Source organism: Macrobrachium nipponense, chromosome 25 (assembly GCF_015104395.2).
Source record: "Macrobrachium nipponense isolate FS-2020 chromosome 25, ASM1510439v2, whole genome shotgun sequence".
NCBI lineage: Eukaryota > Metazoa > Arthropoda > Malacostraca > Decapoda > Palaemonidae > Macrobrachium > Macrobrachium nipponense.
Window position 1 is genome coordinate 63,527,839 of NC_087214.1, and position 17,634 is coordinate 63,545,472.

The 17,634-nt window shown below is 47.2% G+C and overlaps 1 protein-coding gene across 5 annotated transcripts in view; it reads left to right on the forward strand.

Moving 5' to 3' along the window:
* LOC135199455 (uncharacterized) overlaps positions 1–17,634 on the forward strand; it is a 79,848-nt gene that overhangs the window by 46,937 nt on the left and 15,277 nt on the right. For all 5 annotated transcript variants that reach the window (XM_064227520.1, XM_064227524.1, XM_064227519.1 and 2 more), the window contains 2 exons: positions 10,020–10,151; positions 11,080–11,153. In XM_064227520.1, the coding sequence (XP_064083590.1) occupies positions 10,020–10,151; positions 11,080–11,153 (206 nt within the window). The remainder of the gene's footprint in view (positions 1–10,019; positions 10,152–11,079; positions 11,154–17,634) is intronic.

Consider the following 17,634-nt stretch of genomic DNA (forward strand, 5'->3'; position numbering starts at 1 on the left):
AGGAGTGGTGTTAAGAAAATTTGCGGCATCAAGAGGGACGAGACTAACACTCATCGCTCCCTTTTGGCCGTCTCAAGATTGGTTCACAGAGGTACAGGAATGGACATGTACTTCCCAAGATCTCTTCCACACAGGAGAGATCTTCTCAAACACCCCATTTCGAGAGGTACCATCAAAACCTCCCCGCTCTCGCTCTGACTGCCTTTCGACTATCGAAAGACTTGCAGAGCGAGAGGCTTTTTCAAGCAAGCTTCAAAAGCAATTGCTAGAGCCCGGAGATCTTTCAACTATTCGGGTCTACCAATCAAAATGGGATGTTTTTAGAAGATGGTGTAAGAAGAATAAACTGTCCTCTCCGATACCTCTGTGACCAACATAGCTGATTTCTTGATTTTCCTTAGGGAAGAATCAAAATTATCAGTTTCTTTCTACCATTAAAGGTTATCGAAGTATGCTTTCGGCCGTATTTCGAAACAGAGGTTTGAGAATTGCAGAAGATAAAGACCTCCACGATCTTATTAGATCTTTTGAAACCTCTAAAACCTTTTCTCCTCGCACTCCTAACTGGAACCTAGATGTAGTTTTGAGATTTCTATCATCTAGTAGATTTGAACCTCCTCTCAACGCGTCGTTTAGAGATCTAACGAGAAAATGTATTTTCTTGTTGTCGTTAGCGACTGCGAAGAGAATTAGTGAAATACACGCTCTAGATTCTCGAGTAGGATTTAAGAGTGATGCGCAATTTGTTTCTTTCCAGACTCTGTTTCTGGCCAAGAACGAGAACCCTTCTAAACCCTGGCCAAAGAGTTTTTGAAGTTAAAGGACTTTCAAATCTAGTAGGAGAGGAATTAGAAAGATCTTTATGTCCGGTTAGAGCTTTGTAGTTCTATTTAAAGAAGAAGAATGAACTAAACGGATGTAAACAGCCTGTGGTGCGCAGTTCGGGATCCTAGTAGACCCATGTCAAAAAATGCATTAGCATTTTTTGTGAGGAGCATTATTACGGATGCTCATAATGACTGCACTGAAGACTCTTTCAGGACTCTCCGAGTGAAGGCTCATGAGGTTAGAGCGGTAGCCACTTCATTAGCATTTCAGAAGAACATGTCTTTAAAAGACATTGTGGATGCGACTTACTGGAGGTGTAATTCAGTGTTCGCATCGCACTATCTCAAGGACGTTAAAGTAACATATGAAAAGTGTTTCTCTCTGGGTCCTTTTGTATCAGCCGATACAGTGCTGGGGCTGGGAGCACATAACGATCCTTAGAAAAATTTGTATTTGTTCAAAATTTTGATAGTACATAGATCTACCTTGTGAGACGAGTTGTTGGTTTTTTCTGCTGATTAGTATGCTTGCTGGCGCACGGACGTCCTAGCTTGGATCAGTGGGGGAATCAAGAGACGTCTTACTGGCTAGATTGTACAAACATTATTTTTTTTTAATTTTATTTTTATTTTTGTACTTTACTGTACGAATGTTTTTTGTGATTCGAGTTTGTGTGGTGCTTGCAAGAGGTTAGGGGATAACTTCTTGCAATCTTAGAACTAACATGGATAGGTTGAGGTGATCGGGATCGATGTTGTGCTCCTTGTATAAGGTCTTGTCAAGAGTGGATAAGCACCCATTGACGTAGTCCTTCCAGGATCTACCAAGTAAGCGGGTAAGACCCCTTTTGGCAGAACCGCAAGAACTCTTAGCCATAGATCAATATCTCGCTGAGGCTCTTGAGACTGACTAGACTCCTGGATTCTATTCATGAAGTCTTCAGTCTAAACAGGTAGGAACCAAGGTTTTATTTATTTATTACCTACAACGATAGTTGTGATTCCTGTTTGATTCTATATTTAGCTGTCTCTTTCCCACCTCCAATGGTGTGAATCAGCTAAGTATATATCTGACAGGTAGTTAAATGTATAAAAATGATATTGTTATTATACAATAAAGTTTTTATACATACTTACCTGGCAGATATATACAAAATTATATTACCCACCCTACCTCCCTCAGGAGACAGGCGGTATAGAAAAAATATGATAGAACATGGGGATGGTTCCTAGTCCTGCCACCCAGCGGCAGGTAAGTAGATCACCTGACCTACAGGTAGCGTGTGCGCGAAATTCGAATTTCTGTCGGACGACGGAGTCAAATAGCTAAGTATATATCTGCCAGGTAAGTATGTATAAAACTTCATTGTATAATAACAATATCATTTTAATGCTTTAGGTGCATTCAAAACTATGTAATCTGCATTCTTATTGCATTTTTCATGAAAAAAAAACTTTAAATATTGATTATTTTGCATTTTTGGTGTCATATTTCATCTGCCAGATCAGCATTTGTAGGCATCGTAACTCTGGAACATGCGTTGTAACCCTGGAAATAATTTCTGATGAATATAATTGAAAAGCGTCGTAACCTCGGAACGTCGTAAGTCGAGACCGTCGTAACTTGGGGACTGCCTGTATATTCTTTTGTTCCGATACGTAATACAAACCCTCGGTCCTTAACAAATAGGAAGGGTAACTAGTCGGCAGCTGGGACGGTCGTAAGCTTCGAACAAGGGAGAACGGTAGTTAACTGCTTGTCCGACTCGTGCGCGCGCCCGCGCGTCACCCGAGAGGTGAAGAATCACTTTTGCTTTCGGCCGCGGGTGTGAAGGACGTGTTTGTCATCGCTCTCTGCCCGCTTCATCGTCGTATGCTTTGGTTTATATTGTGTTTCTACTAATGGTTTTGGTTTTGACTTGAAAATGAAACTGTAAGTACACTGTTTTCATTTTCATTACTTTAATTATGAATCAACATGGAGCTATCGCCGTAGAGACGGCGATTTCCGCTCTTTTCATTGAATTGAACCCTTGAATTATTGTTCTCGGTGCCGAGGGCGGGCGCACTCGCGCCGAGTCATGTATTTTGGGCGAAAGTGTGTAATTGAAAGATGTAAGTACTCTTTTTTCATTATATTTTTGCCCTGTGCGTTCGTTGCCGAGAGCTTGATTGCGCTCGGCAAGAGCCTCTTATTTTGTGATGAATAGAATGCAATGAAAGTGGATTCGCAATGCAGTTTTCTTTTCATTTTCATTTATTAATTGCATCAAACTTTTAATTTTGGATCAATTTCCGCTCTTACCCGTGAATTAATCCTTACGATTTATTGCTGTGAAAGTGAAAATAGCAAGTGCAGTATTGTTCATTTTCATATATATTTATGATAGCATCATATTATTATGGATCAAGTTTCCGCTCTTACCGGGAATTGATTTTTCCCTCTTTAAGTTCTATGAAGTGAATCGCAAGTGCAGTATTCTGTTTCATTTTCATATTACTTTTCACTGCTGTGCGGGGTAGGGAAGCGAAGGTCTGCCAGGAAGTCGTCGGAAAGCTCTCCCGCGACTCCCTTGGTATCCGATTTCTTCGTCTTCTTTCCTGCCCCCCCGCTCGCTGCCTCGTATTTTGTATTTGGGGTCTTCCTTCCGTTCGGGGTGGGGCATGTCTCCCCCCCTGCGTGAAGAGGGAACCCCTCTTACTAATCTGTCTGTGCTACCGCAGGTGCTACATCCGTGGGAGACGACCTTGGACAGGTATGGGCCACTGCGGCTGCAGGGCGTGCCTAGCATCCACGATCTGCTGCAGCGTCTAGCGAGGTCTGGGGCGGTGACCTTGGAGCGGTCTCCACTACAACCTTCACGGGGCCGCTTATGCTGCTTCCCCCCGCTGGTCTACACTTCCCATGCTGTGTCAGTGACGCCGTCTGCCGCTTCTAGGGCCGGTCGCCGCCGTACCGAGGAGGGGTATGCCGCCGCCGCCTGTGTTTTCTTCGTGTTGCCTGCCCCAGACTTCCGCTGTTCCAGCAGCTCGCCCCTGGACCGGCCGCCAGTACCAGCTTCCCGCTGGCTGCCGATGATTCTACGAGGCGATGGCTGGGCCTGCCGTACCTGTCGCTGATGTGGTTCCCGCTACTGGCTTGGCTGTCCCTTCTGGGTCTACCGCTGCCGCTGTTCCTGCCGCTCCTGAGCTGGTTGCTGTTCCTGTCGCTCCTGGTTCCTGCGCCTGTCCATGCTGGTTCCTCCGCCCATGGTGTGTCTTCCCCAGTCCCAGGTCCTTCCGGACAGGTGCGTCGGGGCCGTGTTGCTTCGGCAATAGGCCCGACTCCGGCCTGATGGAGGACCTGACGACTGTCCCTGCGTGAGCTGACGAAGAAGAGGAAGGTGTCATCTTCGTCTGTTGCTGCCTCTTCCCCTTCGACTTCTAAGGCCCATAAGCCGAAGAAGAAGAAGGCTGCCTCCCCCCCCTAAGAAGTCTCCTTCGGGAACTTCTAAGGGCCCGTCCCACCTCGGTGGGACGGGGGTCCTTCTGCTGGTCCTCCTGCTCCTTCGGGAGCGGGGCCCGTCTCCCCTTCCGTAAGTGGAAGAGATAGACGGGTACCAGAGGAGTATCGGTTAGCTCTGGTACTTCCTCGCCTGGTGCTAGCGGCGATGCCGCTACGCCAGGTTCCGGCTCGGTCTCTCGTTCGCGGGAGATCCCGAGTGTAGCTCTCCCTCGGGAGACCGTGCAGCCAAAGTTTCGGCGCCAGAGTTCGCTCGGCGCCAAGACCACGGCACGGAGCAGAAGGCTGGCGAGAACCGCTCAGGTGACTCTCGCCAGGCCAGCGGCCGCTCTCGCAGCGACCAGCTGGTAACCGGGTTTTGTTATTCCCCCTAAGAAGACTCCTTCGGGAACTTCGAAGGGCTCGTCACATTCCGGTGTGACGGGGGGGTTCTTCTGCTGGTCCTCCTGTTCCTTCGGGAACGGGGCCCGTCTCCCCTTCTGAGAAGAAGAAGAAGACGGGGACCAAGGGTGTGCTGGCTACCACTGGTACACACCCTCGCCTGGTCTTGGCAGCTCTGCTGCTAAGCCAGGTACCGGCTCGGTTTCTCGTCCGCGAGAAAAGTTCCGAGTGTACGATCTCCTCTTCGGGTGACCGTGCAGCCAAAGTTAAGACGCCTGAGTTCGCTCAGCGTCATGGAGGCACGGAGCAGAAGACTGTCGAGATCCGCTCAGGTGACTCTCGCCAGGCCAGCGGCCGCTCTCGCAGCGACCAGCCGGTACCTGGCGGGTGGGACTGACGGTCTCTGACCGGCCACGGGTTGAGGCTGGGAAGAGGTCCCCCAGGTCCCCTCCGACCGACGGTACCCAGCCTCGGCTGGTACCAGCGTTTGACGTGCCCAGCCGAGGACGCTCACCGGTCTCACGGCGAAAGCGAGCTCTGCAGGTCACCTGACCGCCGCTCCCACAGGGACCTGCGGATACGGGTGACCAGCAGCAGCTAGTCTGACGCACGGGGTGGGGGGAACCGGGGGAACGGACACCCTGGGGTTCGACGTGCCAGTCGAGCCGCTCGCCACAGGTGAGCGGCACGGCCAGGCCTGCAGATCGATCCCCACCGCGGGTTGGTGATCGGCTGCAGCCCCCCACGTACGCTGGTCCTGCCAGCGAGCGGGGGGGGAGCGTCAGGTCTGTCTCTCCACTACCTTCAACTTCCTCGGGCTACACCGGGAAGAAAGCGAGGTAGCTAGGAGTGATCGTGAGGTGCGCCGCTCACGATCCCGTCACGACGCCGCACGTGCCACGTATGGTCTTAGGAAACCGCAACCAGGACGTACGCAAAGTGATTGGAGGCGACCGTCAGGGGGAGAGGGGTGGGGGTAGCGTCAGTTCTGTCTCTCCGATACCTTCAACTTCCTCGGCATACGCCAGGAAGAGCTAGGTATATAGGAGTGATCGTGAGAGATGCGCCGCTCACGATCCCGTCACGACGCCGCACGTCCAGGTTGGTCTTAGGACCAACCAGGACGTACGCGCAAGTGATTGGAGGCAACCGTCAGGGATCTGTTGCTGTCCTTCTTCTGAAGGAGGAGGGTCCTGGGAGCTGCTCTTGTTGGAGGGACTGGAGCGGTCCTACTCCTCAAGACGCTGTAACTTCCGAGATTCAGAGTAACTTTACCCAGGTTATTGCACTGATTCGTCAGCACAACGACCGGGGGGAAGGATCGCCGCTCCCACCAGCAGAGCCTATGTCTCTGCTCGAGTCGTTTTGGGGCCCGAGAGGGAACCCAAACCGACGGTGGGTATGCCGCGATCGGAGCTTACCGATTCTGTCTTGAACCAGAGTCTCTCGTCTCCGGACAAGAAGGCTCTCTCAGTTTCTGGCCGGTCGATCAAGCTACTTCCACCTCCTCTACTGCGACAGCGTCGTTTCTACGTGTCTTCGGACACCGTATTTAAATACTCCTTCGGTCCTCCTGAGAGGTTTCGACCTCGACGAGGACTGGAATGAGTCGAGGACGGTATCGGCTCTCTCCTGTCAGGTGTCGATCAGCCCCACCCAGAACGACGTTCACAGTGGCGGCAGACCCTTACCTACAGTGAGAGTTCGTAACCCTCCTCGGGAAAAACGTTTTCCTCCTGACGATACGTTTTCCCAGACTCTGAGAGGCCATCGCCGCAAGGCGATGGCTGCTCCTACTCTTCTCCAACTGCTAGTTCCACTGGGAAGGCGAGCGAGTATCCAATTCCTCCCCCATTCCCTCTCTCCTTACGGCTACGATGGGAAGGTGGGGAAGGATCCTACAGAGATTTCTCTGTAGGATCCCACGTTGGGGACTGCGCTACCAGGGGGGACCTTCGGGTCCTACCTGACGTAAGCCCCGGTCGTTGAGGAGGGATCCTGCCCCATTCTCGATTTCTACGGGAATCGAGAGGACCACCAGCCGATATCGTTTGACGAATTCGGTGGGGGTTTCGCAGACTGCTTAGAATTCTACGGAATTTCTAGCGCATTCAGAGTGTTTAGAGTTTCTTACGATCTCCAAACACTTAGGCGAGACCACGGTCCAAAGTGAGCGAGACGAGAATCCCCGATATGTTACACGATAATCGGGAACTCGCCTATGCTCGAATTCCTGGAATTTCTAGCATTAGGAAGAAGACTGCTGCTGAAAGAAGACTATCTCACAGTAGGCGACCAACCTGGAATAGAGAAGAACGGACGGGAATATCCAGTTTGGCTGGAACTATCGTCTTAGTATTCTGTTCACCATTGAAGCTTTCCTTCGAGGAAGACTTCTCCTTCACTCTCTTTAATAGAGAACGAAGGTGGTCGATCTCCAATCCTTATTTTGTTTTCTTGAAGGAAAGAATTTAGGATGGAGATCGTTGTTCAGAATCCTACAAATATACTACGTATATTAACCTCGCGACATGATTCTGCTAAGCAGTTGAATGGTCCGCCGAGGGGTAGGCGCATATCCTGGTTATTCTACGGATTGCGACTTAGACGAAAAGTATTCTAATTGAACTGCAACCCGGGTTGCCTGCAACCTCCCAGGAGTTTCCAGTTTCAATTTTATATACTTATGGTGTTGTCACAACAACACCATTTTAGCTTTTATATTTACCGAAATTCGTTTCGCTTAAATATAATTGCTCGAGCATATCTTTTTATGCTCGGTGGTTCTAGCCGAACGCATTCCTTCGTGGAAAGGATTACTTTGGCAACTCAGGATGACGAGTCAGCGACAGCTACTGCGTACTTGAATTGCCCGAGGCATTTCAGTATCAGCTGCCGCTTTGAGATAGACGGTTGTTTATGTCTTTCTCACCTGCTTTGATTGAATAACAACCGTATCTCTGCCCAACAATCACGGACTTAAGTCTCTGATTAACGGGGATTCTCGCATACATGAATGACCATCTACTGCTGAGAACGCTAGTATTCATCGTCTTTGGTATTGCGAGAATTTAAACAGAGATATCTATTCGACTCTCATCTTTCTGTTTACCGCACGGTAACAGAATTCTGTAATAGTCTCTTGCTGCATCGTATCCCGATAATGCGAATGATTTTGCGGAATCTGAGTTTGTCCTCAAAATATCTTGTATTCGGAGGTGTACAATTGTTCATTGTTCACCCGGATTAGCAGATGTATTGAAAGACATCGCCTACTCCCACACCTGCCAGCTCTACTTCCAAACGTTCAGCCCATGAGAAGCAGTTCTCAAGCGGCTATCCCCTGTGTTTCATTACTGAAGAACGCCCCGCTTTCATTGCACAACGGACAGCAATGAAATGGCGGTTAGCGTTTTCAGTCATTTGTAAGCACAGGTTTAGAATCTTGAGATTCCTTCTCTCGATTCAGCTGGAAGACGTAGGTTGCATTCATTGCCTACCTTCGTCTTCAACGTCACATAGTGTTGTTTTCTCCTTAAGCTGAGATTCAACGTCTATGAGATTTTCTTGCCATCAGGACCTCGGTCTTTTTGAAGGCAATTGACTTTCGCCTTTTGAGCTTATGCATTAAGAGAATCATCGCCGCGCCGTCCGGCATCGGTGACTAACAAATATTTTATTTGTTTGGTCTCTCAGCATAACTCTTTAAAGGGGGCGAAGGTTCACTTGTGACTTACCCGGATGTGTCTTGGACAACTTGCCTCTACTGATTCCGAACCAGTCAGTCGGCAGCTGTCAGAGCGTCCGAGTCAGTTACGAACTATGCTGTGGACTTAGTTCGGTTGTTCCAGAGCAATCATTACTTCGTCTTAATAGCTTGTCAGTATGAGTACTGTACATAACCAAAGTCGAGAAGAGGGATAGGTCATACGACTATTCCCTTCTTTTCGTCTTAGGTAACTGCATGACTTCTCTTGAGAAGTCAAGCACAAGGGATGGGGATTTGTGACGCTCGATTTCGTACCGATCTTCGTAGCGAAGATCAGAACCCTTCGGTAACTGACGATTGGTTCGAGTCCTTCACAATACCCTCCCTAATGGACGTCACCGCCTCCGATACGAAGGCTATGCTGCTTTGTCCTGTGAAGGTGCGACGGAGCTGTCTGAAGAAACTCGACACCCAGGATGAGTGTGGACGCCTCTTCATCATTCTCTCGCGTTCCGCAAGAACTTCTCCGTGGCGCAGGTAATGAAGGCAGGCGCCTGGTCCAACCGGACCGCATGCACCTCCTTCTACCTTCAGGATATTGCCCACAGTTCCTTGGATCTTTTTTCCTTGGTTGGGACCGTGGTGGTTGCTCAACACGTTGTGTAGTTAACCCAGACCCTAGCAGGCTGAACAGCATCGAGTCCTGGTGTGACCGTAAGAATGGATGAGGAATGAGAGTGTGACTGGCTCCTCTTCCATCTTTTTCTTCCCTCTACCTTTGGGTAGAGGGACACGGTCGTCACCCTGCTGGGTAAGGACGAGATGCAGGTGAGCTACTCAATAGAGCACCATCCTATCCCTCCGTCAGTAGGGATAGGAGTAAATATCCACCACTTCCTCCAACAAGGGGAGGAAGTGGATGCCAAATTGAGACAAACCCATCATTTTATGATTGTCTCTTGCAAACAGGAACAAGTTCTTGCTTGCTGGTACGAAGAGATACGCTTGCCTCTCTCTTAGTACTTGGCCCAGAGGTCTGACCATTGATCCTGCGGTGCACACCCCGATCAATCGGACAGAGGTTTGGATCCCTCCCTTGCTCTTACGACCAGGGAGGCACTCCATGGGTTGGACGAACACAGTCTGTTCACCAAAAAGACTCAGATTCCTCCCACCAAGAAGTGAGTCTTCCTATTGTTAAAGGACCGAGGGTTTGTATTACGTATCGGAACAAATGACAATTTGTCGAAAATTGCATTTTTCCTAACTATACAAACCTGAGGTCCTTTACATATAGTCCCACCTCATGCCACCCCTCACTCTGCAACTTTTTGCATGGGCCTAAAGCAAAAGTGATTCTTCACCTCTCGGGCGCGCGGGCGCGCGCACGATCGGACAAGCAGTTAACTACCGTTCTCCCCTTGTTCGAAGCTTACGACCGTCCCAGCTGCCGCTAGTTACCTTCCTATTGTTAAAGGACCTCAGGTTTGTATAGTTAGGAAAAATGCAATTTTCGACAAATTGTCATTTTTAACAACCTTGTCTCAGCCACTTCTTTCTAGTTATCACAGTCTGCAAATGTTTCATTAAAATTTTTCAGGCTGCGTGCTCATCAGCGCCTCCACAATGGGGACACGTTCAACTGCAACCAGGATGGTTGCGTTAGAATATTCACCACTCTCTCCGACCTGCGGAAACATGTGCGCACTCACACCGGGGAAAAACCTTTCAAGTGAGTTATGGAGTCCATCGGTTACCATTGTATTACATATTTTATTTTCAGTTAGGTATATTTTGCATTTTGTTGAGCACTTTGATACTCTTTTCAGGTGATGGGGTTTTAGTGTGTTTATTTTTATTTTGCGTGGGACATTTTTCTCAATTAAGACTTCAATTTTATCATTGTTATGGAGTTGTGAGAAGTGATGAACTAGAATACTTTTTGATATTTTCTGTACCTCCCATTGATGGGATACTAAATATAATTTTAAACTGAAATTGCAGAGGGGATCTTGGTTCTTGAGTTGGATTAAATCTTTCATTTCCGGTGAAAACCAAATGCCCATGAGTAATGCTAAGCTCATTTCATTCAGTGAATATTGTTTGTGGCTTAAATATAATCCCCTCTTTAACTGTAATCTAACGTTTTTGTATGATGCTGAGATATGAATGTATTTTTATGCTCTTATTTTTAGAACACTTTCGTAGCTATATTTTATCAGGAGCGTAATTTGTTTAGTCAATGATGTCACTATAAAGTCATATAAACAGACTTCTGAAATGCATTTAGTGCTTTTGTTACCAAGCACTGTTATCTGGAGTAATTAATCCGTTGAGATTATGGAGTTATCTATAAATTGATTATAGACTTGGCAATGACAATGATTCTATGTTTTGCTCACTATAAGCTGTAGTTTTTATGATATAAAGCTGGTTTTGGTGACATTTTGAACCTGAATGCCTGGACTTTTATGTGGTAGTGTATTGCATAATAGAAAAGAAGTAGATGAAAGTTCAAAAATTTTGGCAGATGAAAGTTCAAAAATTTTGGCTGATGTATTAATAGTAGAATGAAAGGGTTAAGTAGGAATATATTTTACTGTATTACAATTTTCACCTTGCTGTTGATGTTGTATTTGAAGATACTTACTTTTGGTCAGGTGTGAAGAGGATGGGTGCGGGAAATCCTTCACTGTAAGTCATCATCTCCGAACCCACAAGAGAGTGCACACAGGTATGTATGTGTCATATGTTTTTGTCAGTTGAGAACTTGCTGTGGTAGAGCAGACTCGTTGAAATTGGCCTTTATTATTATTATTGTTGTTGTTGTTTTTGTATCTGAGTTTATTGAATCTATTAGCTTATTATTTTAGGCTCTTCAAAGGATTTGGAGCAGATTAAAGTGAAATGAGTTGGTTAGATAGTTGAGCAGAGGCCAAGGAACAGATGGAAAGTATAAAAATGGTAGAAAGCAGTTCAGAACATTGTACCCTCTAAAGTGTATCATATGTGGTTCCAGTAAACGTGAATCTCCAGCAGGGGTCGTGCCCTTATTGCAACTAATAATCAACGGAGAGGCTTGACAATAAGTGATGTGATAAAATTCTTGTTAAAGGAAGATGTTTTATGCATGACACTTACCTGACAGGTATATATATAGCTTATCCTCTTGACACACTGGCAGAATTTCAAAACTCGCGGCAACCGCTAGTACACAGGTAGTTCAGGTGATGGCCACCCCGTTCCCGTGGCGCTGGTACTTGGAACTATTCCCGTTTTCCTCAGATTTTCTCTGCCAGCCGAACCGGCAACATCGTTGTTGGTTCTCTGATAGAATTTCCTGCTTGTTGACTGACTTTTTGGATATTGGTATCGTATTCACGAAGTTAGCGTGGCAATCGCATTTGGTTTGGATTTTGATTTAGTATGTCTGATTCAGGAAGTATGTTTAGAGTTTGTGTGAAAGAAGGGTGTAAGGTGAGACTGCCGAAATCATCGGTAGATCCACATACAATTTGTAAGAAGTGTCGGGAGTTTGTATGTACGTGGGACAATAGGTGCAATGAATGTCAGTGTCTGAATGAGAAAGAGTGGAAGGCTCTTATGAAGTATGTTGAGAGATTAGAAAAAGATCGGGTTAGAAGATCTGTCTCTAGGAGTGAGAGATCGGGGTCTTCGAGTAAGCCTATGAATGAATCTTTGCATGTGTCTTCTCCAGCTCATTCACATGTAGACGTAGCACCTTCCCCTCAGGTTTCTCCTGCGCCCGTTGCTGTATCTGAGGATACTACTGATCCACAAACTGTGAAAGTGTTCGCTACCCTTGCGTCCATGGGAGATCAAATTAAACGATTAACAGACAAAGTGGAAGTGTTTAGTGACAGTGTTGTGGGGGAGGGGCGCTGATCGTCCCTCTCGTGCTCCTAGACCGAGACCTCTGTCAAGCTCCCAGACCCAAGGGAGAAGGCATGTCGACAGTCGAAGGGAGGCAAGAGGGGTTTACTCGCGATCAGTCGTCCCTTCAGGCAGTCCTGTTGCTTCCCAGGCTGCAGCAGTACGCCATGGAAAAGGCGATACTGGGAAGTGCCGTTATTCATCGGATAGTTCGGCGTCAGGAAGGAGTAGGCGTTTTGCGGAAGTATCGCGGCCTCTCAAGAGGTCATACTTTCCGTCCTCATCACAGGATGAAAGCGCTGTTGATCAAGAAGGGTGGAGTAGCCCTGAGATTTTTTCATCGGAGGATGAAGAAGCTATCCCTATCAAAAGGAAGAGGATTTCTCGTCCGTTGGAAGTAACTAGCGGTGCGGTGAGAGGTGTTTCTCCGATTAGAGGAACTCCACTGCGTAGACCGCAGGATCGCTCGCCTCTCCGTGTTAGCCCGGTGCGTCCTCGATCTCCTCATCATCAGGAGTCTCGTAAGGAAGCGGAGACGAAGGAAGTTCTGCGGGACATGCAGGAGAGATTAGCAGTGATTGTCCAATCATGGGAGAAGCCCGAACAACCTTCGGTTAGACGTAAGGACTCGTCTCTCCCGGTTAAGTCCTCCAAGAGGACGCAGGACGTGCAGCGCAAGCCAGGACGCAGTGCATCCCTTAAGAAGGACGAAAGCAGTGGGCAGGACGCAAGAGGAAGAGTGATGGACGCATGGTGGACGCATACGTTCAGGGAGGACGCAGGACGCAGGCGGCAGCAGGTGGAAAATTTTTCTTTTTCAACAAGGAAGAGAGGAGTTTTACAAGGAGACAGCTCCGCATTCGCTCTCTAAGCAGGCTCTGCCATAAGGCATCCCCCCCGCTTTGGAGAGTCATCAGGATCTTGGTTTTTCAAGATATTTCTTCGCAGGAGGAAGAATTTGTGGAGAGTGCGGAAGAGGACAAGAATGTGGAAGCTCCTTCCTTGGACTACAAGAGACTAACAGAGTGCCTCCTTTCTTTGTTTGAAGGAGATTTTCAACCTTCAGGCCCGCCATCGCCTTTGTCTCAATTTTCGAAGACGAAGACAACCAAGAAATCGTCTTTTTTGAAAATGACTTTGTCTATTTCGGCCAAGAAAGCCCTTCAACGTGTAAATGAGTGGTTGAAGGAGAAGAGAGAGTCGGGGAAGACTTCTTTTGCGTTTCCTCCGGCCAAGTTGGCTTCTAAGTCTGGTGTTTGGTACGCTACGGGGGAAAGTCTTGGCCTGGGAGTTCCTGCCTCCTCCCAGGGAGACTTTTCCAACATAGTGGACAGCTCCCGTAGACATGCTTTACATTCAGCCAAAGTGTGGTGGACTTCGTCAGAGTTCGACCATTACTCAAAGGTATCTATCGGACTTTTGAGGTTTTTAATTTTCTTGACTGGTCGTTGGGGGCTCTGGCTCGGACTTCGGAGATGGAAGATTCGTCAGAATCCGAGTTACGAGAAGTATCATGTCCTGTATGGATAAAGCCTTGAGAGATGGAGCTAATGAACTGGCTTCACTTTTTACAGCAGGCGTTTTGGAAAGAAAAGACATCTTTTGTGCTCGTTCGCTGCTATAGGAGTCTCGAACGCGCAAAAGTCGGAGTTGATGTTCTTCTCTCCCTTTCAGGACCAGCTCTTCCCTCAGGATATCATTAAGGACATCTCGCTCTCCCTCACTCAGAAGGCTACTCAGGATCTACTAACGTCTTCTGTAAGGAAGTATTTACCTTCTAAGTAATGAAGAAGACTCCGAAGGATACAAGAACATCACAGCCAGCCCTTTCGGGTAGGACTTTTTCCGACCAGCATTTAGAGGGAAAAGAGTTCCAGCCAAAAGAGGTTCGAAAACCTCAACCAAGCAATGATTCAGAAAGTCCTCCAGACTTGTGTGGGGGCCAGACTTTTAGACTTCTGGGAAGTCTGGTAAAGCAAAGGAGCAGATCCTTGGTCTGTAAAGGTAGCGAAGGAAGGATACAAGATCCCCTTTCTCAAGAAACCACCTCTCGCTACAGCTCCGAGAGCCCTAGGGGCTCATTACATCGATTTAGAGAAGAGAGAGGCTCTTTGGCATCAAGTTGTCAGCATGTTAGAAAAGGGGGCCATAGAACCGGTTCTGGATCACGAATCCCCAGGTTTTTACAACCGTCTGTTTCTAGTACCGAAGTCATCAGGAGGTTGGAGGCCAGTACTGGACGTAAGTCAGCTAAACTTGTTCGTAGAAAAGACCAAGTTTACGATGGAGACGAACGATTCAGTACTGGCAGCGGTACGACCAGGGGAACTGGATGTAACGCTGGACCTTCAGGTATGTGTACTTCCATATTCCGATTCATCCAAGGTCCAGGAAATATTTGAGATTCGTGATCCAGGACAGGATTTATCAATTCAAAGCCCTTTGCTTCGGTCTGTGTACGGCTCCTCAAATTTTTACAAGAATGATGTCGAATGTGGCGAAGTGGCTTCATTTGTTAGGAGTCAGAGTCTCTCTCTACCTCGATGATTGGCTCATAAGAGCACAATCAAAACAGCAATGTCTGGAGGACACGAACATCACATTGGATTTAACTCAGCAGCTGGGTCTGATGGTAAACCTGAAAAAGTCACGGTTGATCCCCTCTCAGGAGCTAGTTTATTTGGGGATTCTGATATCCTCAGTGACTTTTCGGGCTTTTCCGTCACCCGAAAGGCAGACCATGTGCCTTCGGAAAGTGCAAGAATTCCTATTGAAAGACCAATGCTCGGCGAGAGAGTGAATGAGCCTGCTGGGGACACTCTCTTCGTTAGAGCAGTTCATTTCCCTAGGGAGACTTCACATGAGGACCTTACAGTTCTTTCTGAACGAAGTCTGGCCAAGAAGATCGCAACCAGATTCCTTCCGGTTTCCAATTCCTTCAAAGATAAAGGAGGAATTAAAGTGGTGGCTAGTGCCGGGGAGGTTGTCAGAGGGTACGTCACTCCAGCAGAGGAACCCAGACTGGATATTATTTTCCGACGCGTCAGACGCAGGCTGGGGAGCGACGCTGGGCCCTCTGGAGGAGTCAGGCCTTTGGAACGAAGAAGAGAAAGCATGGCACATAAACAGGAAGGAACTGATGGCGATCTTCTTGGCTCTGAAAGCGTTCAGACCGTGGATCAGCGGCATATATACGAAAACAAGGAGGAACCCACTCGTTGTCCCTTTGCAACTTGGCGAAGGAGATTCTTCTGTGGTCGGAGAGAGAAAACGTCACCCTGCTCACCAGGTTCATTCAAGGAGAGAAGAACGTCAGAGCGGACCTGTTGAGCAGGGACGGACAAGTGCTTTCCACGGAGTGGATGTTGCATCGTCAAGTATGCCAGAGACTGTGGAAGCTCTGGGGCACACCAGTAGTGGATCTTTTCGCTACTGCAGCGACGAAGAGGTTACCGAATATTTGTTTCTCCAATCCCAGGACCCATCTTGCAGGTCGCAGGTCGAATGCCTTCCTACTAGATTGGAACGGGTCTAGACGCGTACGCATTTCCCCCGTTCAAGATTTTAGGAAGGGTAATGAAGAAATTCAGAGAAAGTCGAGGAACAAGGCTGACTCTGATAGCCCCATACTGGCCGGCCCAAACGTGGTTCACAGAGGTACTGGAATGGACAGTGGATTCTCCGAGAAGTCTACCCACGAGAGTAGATCTTCTCAAACAACCCCACTTCGACAGGTTCCACAAGAACACCCTCGCTCTGGGTCTGACTGCGTTCAGACTATCGAAAGACTTATCAGAGCGAGGGGGTTTTCTAGAGAAGCAGCGAAGGCAGTTGCAAGAGCACGAAGGCCATCAACTATCAAAGTGTACCAGTCGAAGTGGGAGAACTTCCGCAAATGGTGTAAGAATCGGAAGATTTCTTCATCCAGTACCTCTGTGACACAAATTGCAGATTTCCTTCTGTATCTGAAGAAGGAACTGGGTTTGGCTAATCAGACAATTAAAGGTTATAAATGTATGTTGTCTGCAGTGTTTAGGCTCAGAGGTTTAGATCTGTCCAACGACGCAGATCTTAGAGATCTTCTCAGATCTTTTAATACAAAGAAGGATCGACATTGCAGAACTCCTTCTTGGAATTTGGATGTCGTTCTCAAGTTCTTGGAAACGGATAGGTTTGAACCTATGGGCAGTGCGTCTTTGCGAGAGCTAACGAAGAAGACTATTTTCTTAGTAGCCTTAGATACAGCTAAAAGGATTAGCGAGCTGCAAGCTATTGACAAGCAAGTAGGTTGGAAGCACAACAAAGCAGTTTGTTCTTTACAACAGGAGTTCTTAGCAAAGAATGAGAATCCTTCGCATCCGTGGCCAAGATAATTTGAGATTGAAGGACTGGCTGATCTAGTAGGTCAAGAACAAGAAAGGGTTCTTTGCCCAGTAAGAGCCTTACGGTTTTACGTAGAAAGAACAAGAAGCATTAGGGGGACTTCATGTTCTCTGTGGTGCTCTGTTAAAGATCCTACTAGACCTATGTCTAAAAACGCGATGGCTTTTTCTTTGTAAGAGAAGTCATTAAAGAAGCTCATTTACTTTGTCAGGAAGAATGCTTCGGCTTGATTAAGGTTAAAGCTCATGAGGTGAGAGCAGTAGCTACGTCCTTAGCATTCAGGAAAAATTTAGCCCTCAAGGACATTATAGATTCGACGTTTTGGAGGACAAACTCTGTGTTTGCCTCTCATTACCTTAGAGACGTGAAGACAACTTTTGATAATTGTCAAACGTTAGGCCCGTACGTATCCTCAGGTACAGTACTGGGCAAAGGAGTTTCCACCCCATAACCTAATAACATGCTAGGTTTTTATTTTAATTAGGTTATAGTGTTTTTTATGGTTGTCTGAGAAGGTTAATACCAGCTCAGTTTTTGGTGTAGTGTTTATTATTGTATGTGTGTGTGGTTCAGGTGACTAACTTTCCTAGCATGAATGCCCGTGGTAAATGAGGGCTAGGGTTCTCTGTCAGCAGATTGGTCATGTCCAGTTGTCAGACCCTTGTTGTTAGCTTTCTCAACAAACAGGTCACATCCTAGTTGAGAGCTACTAAGGTTTAGCAGGCTAAGAGGCAGGACCTACGAAGTCAGCTACCTTAGCAGGTAAGGAACTTAATAAGTAATTTTAAAAATTAGTTAATTTTTGAATTATGACGATGTTGCTGTCTATGACCCACCTCCAAATGTGTCAATCAGCTATATATATACCTGCCAGGTAAGTGTCATGCATAAAAATGATATTGTTATGATACAATAAAGTTTTATGCATACTTACCTGG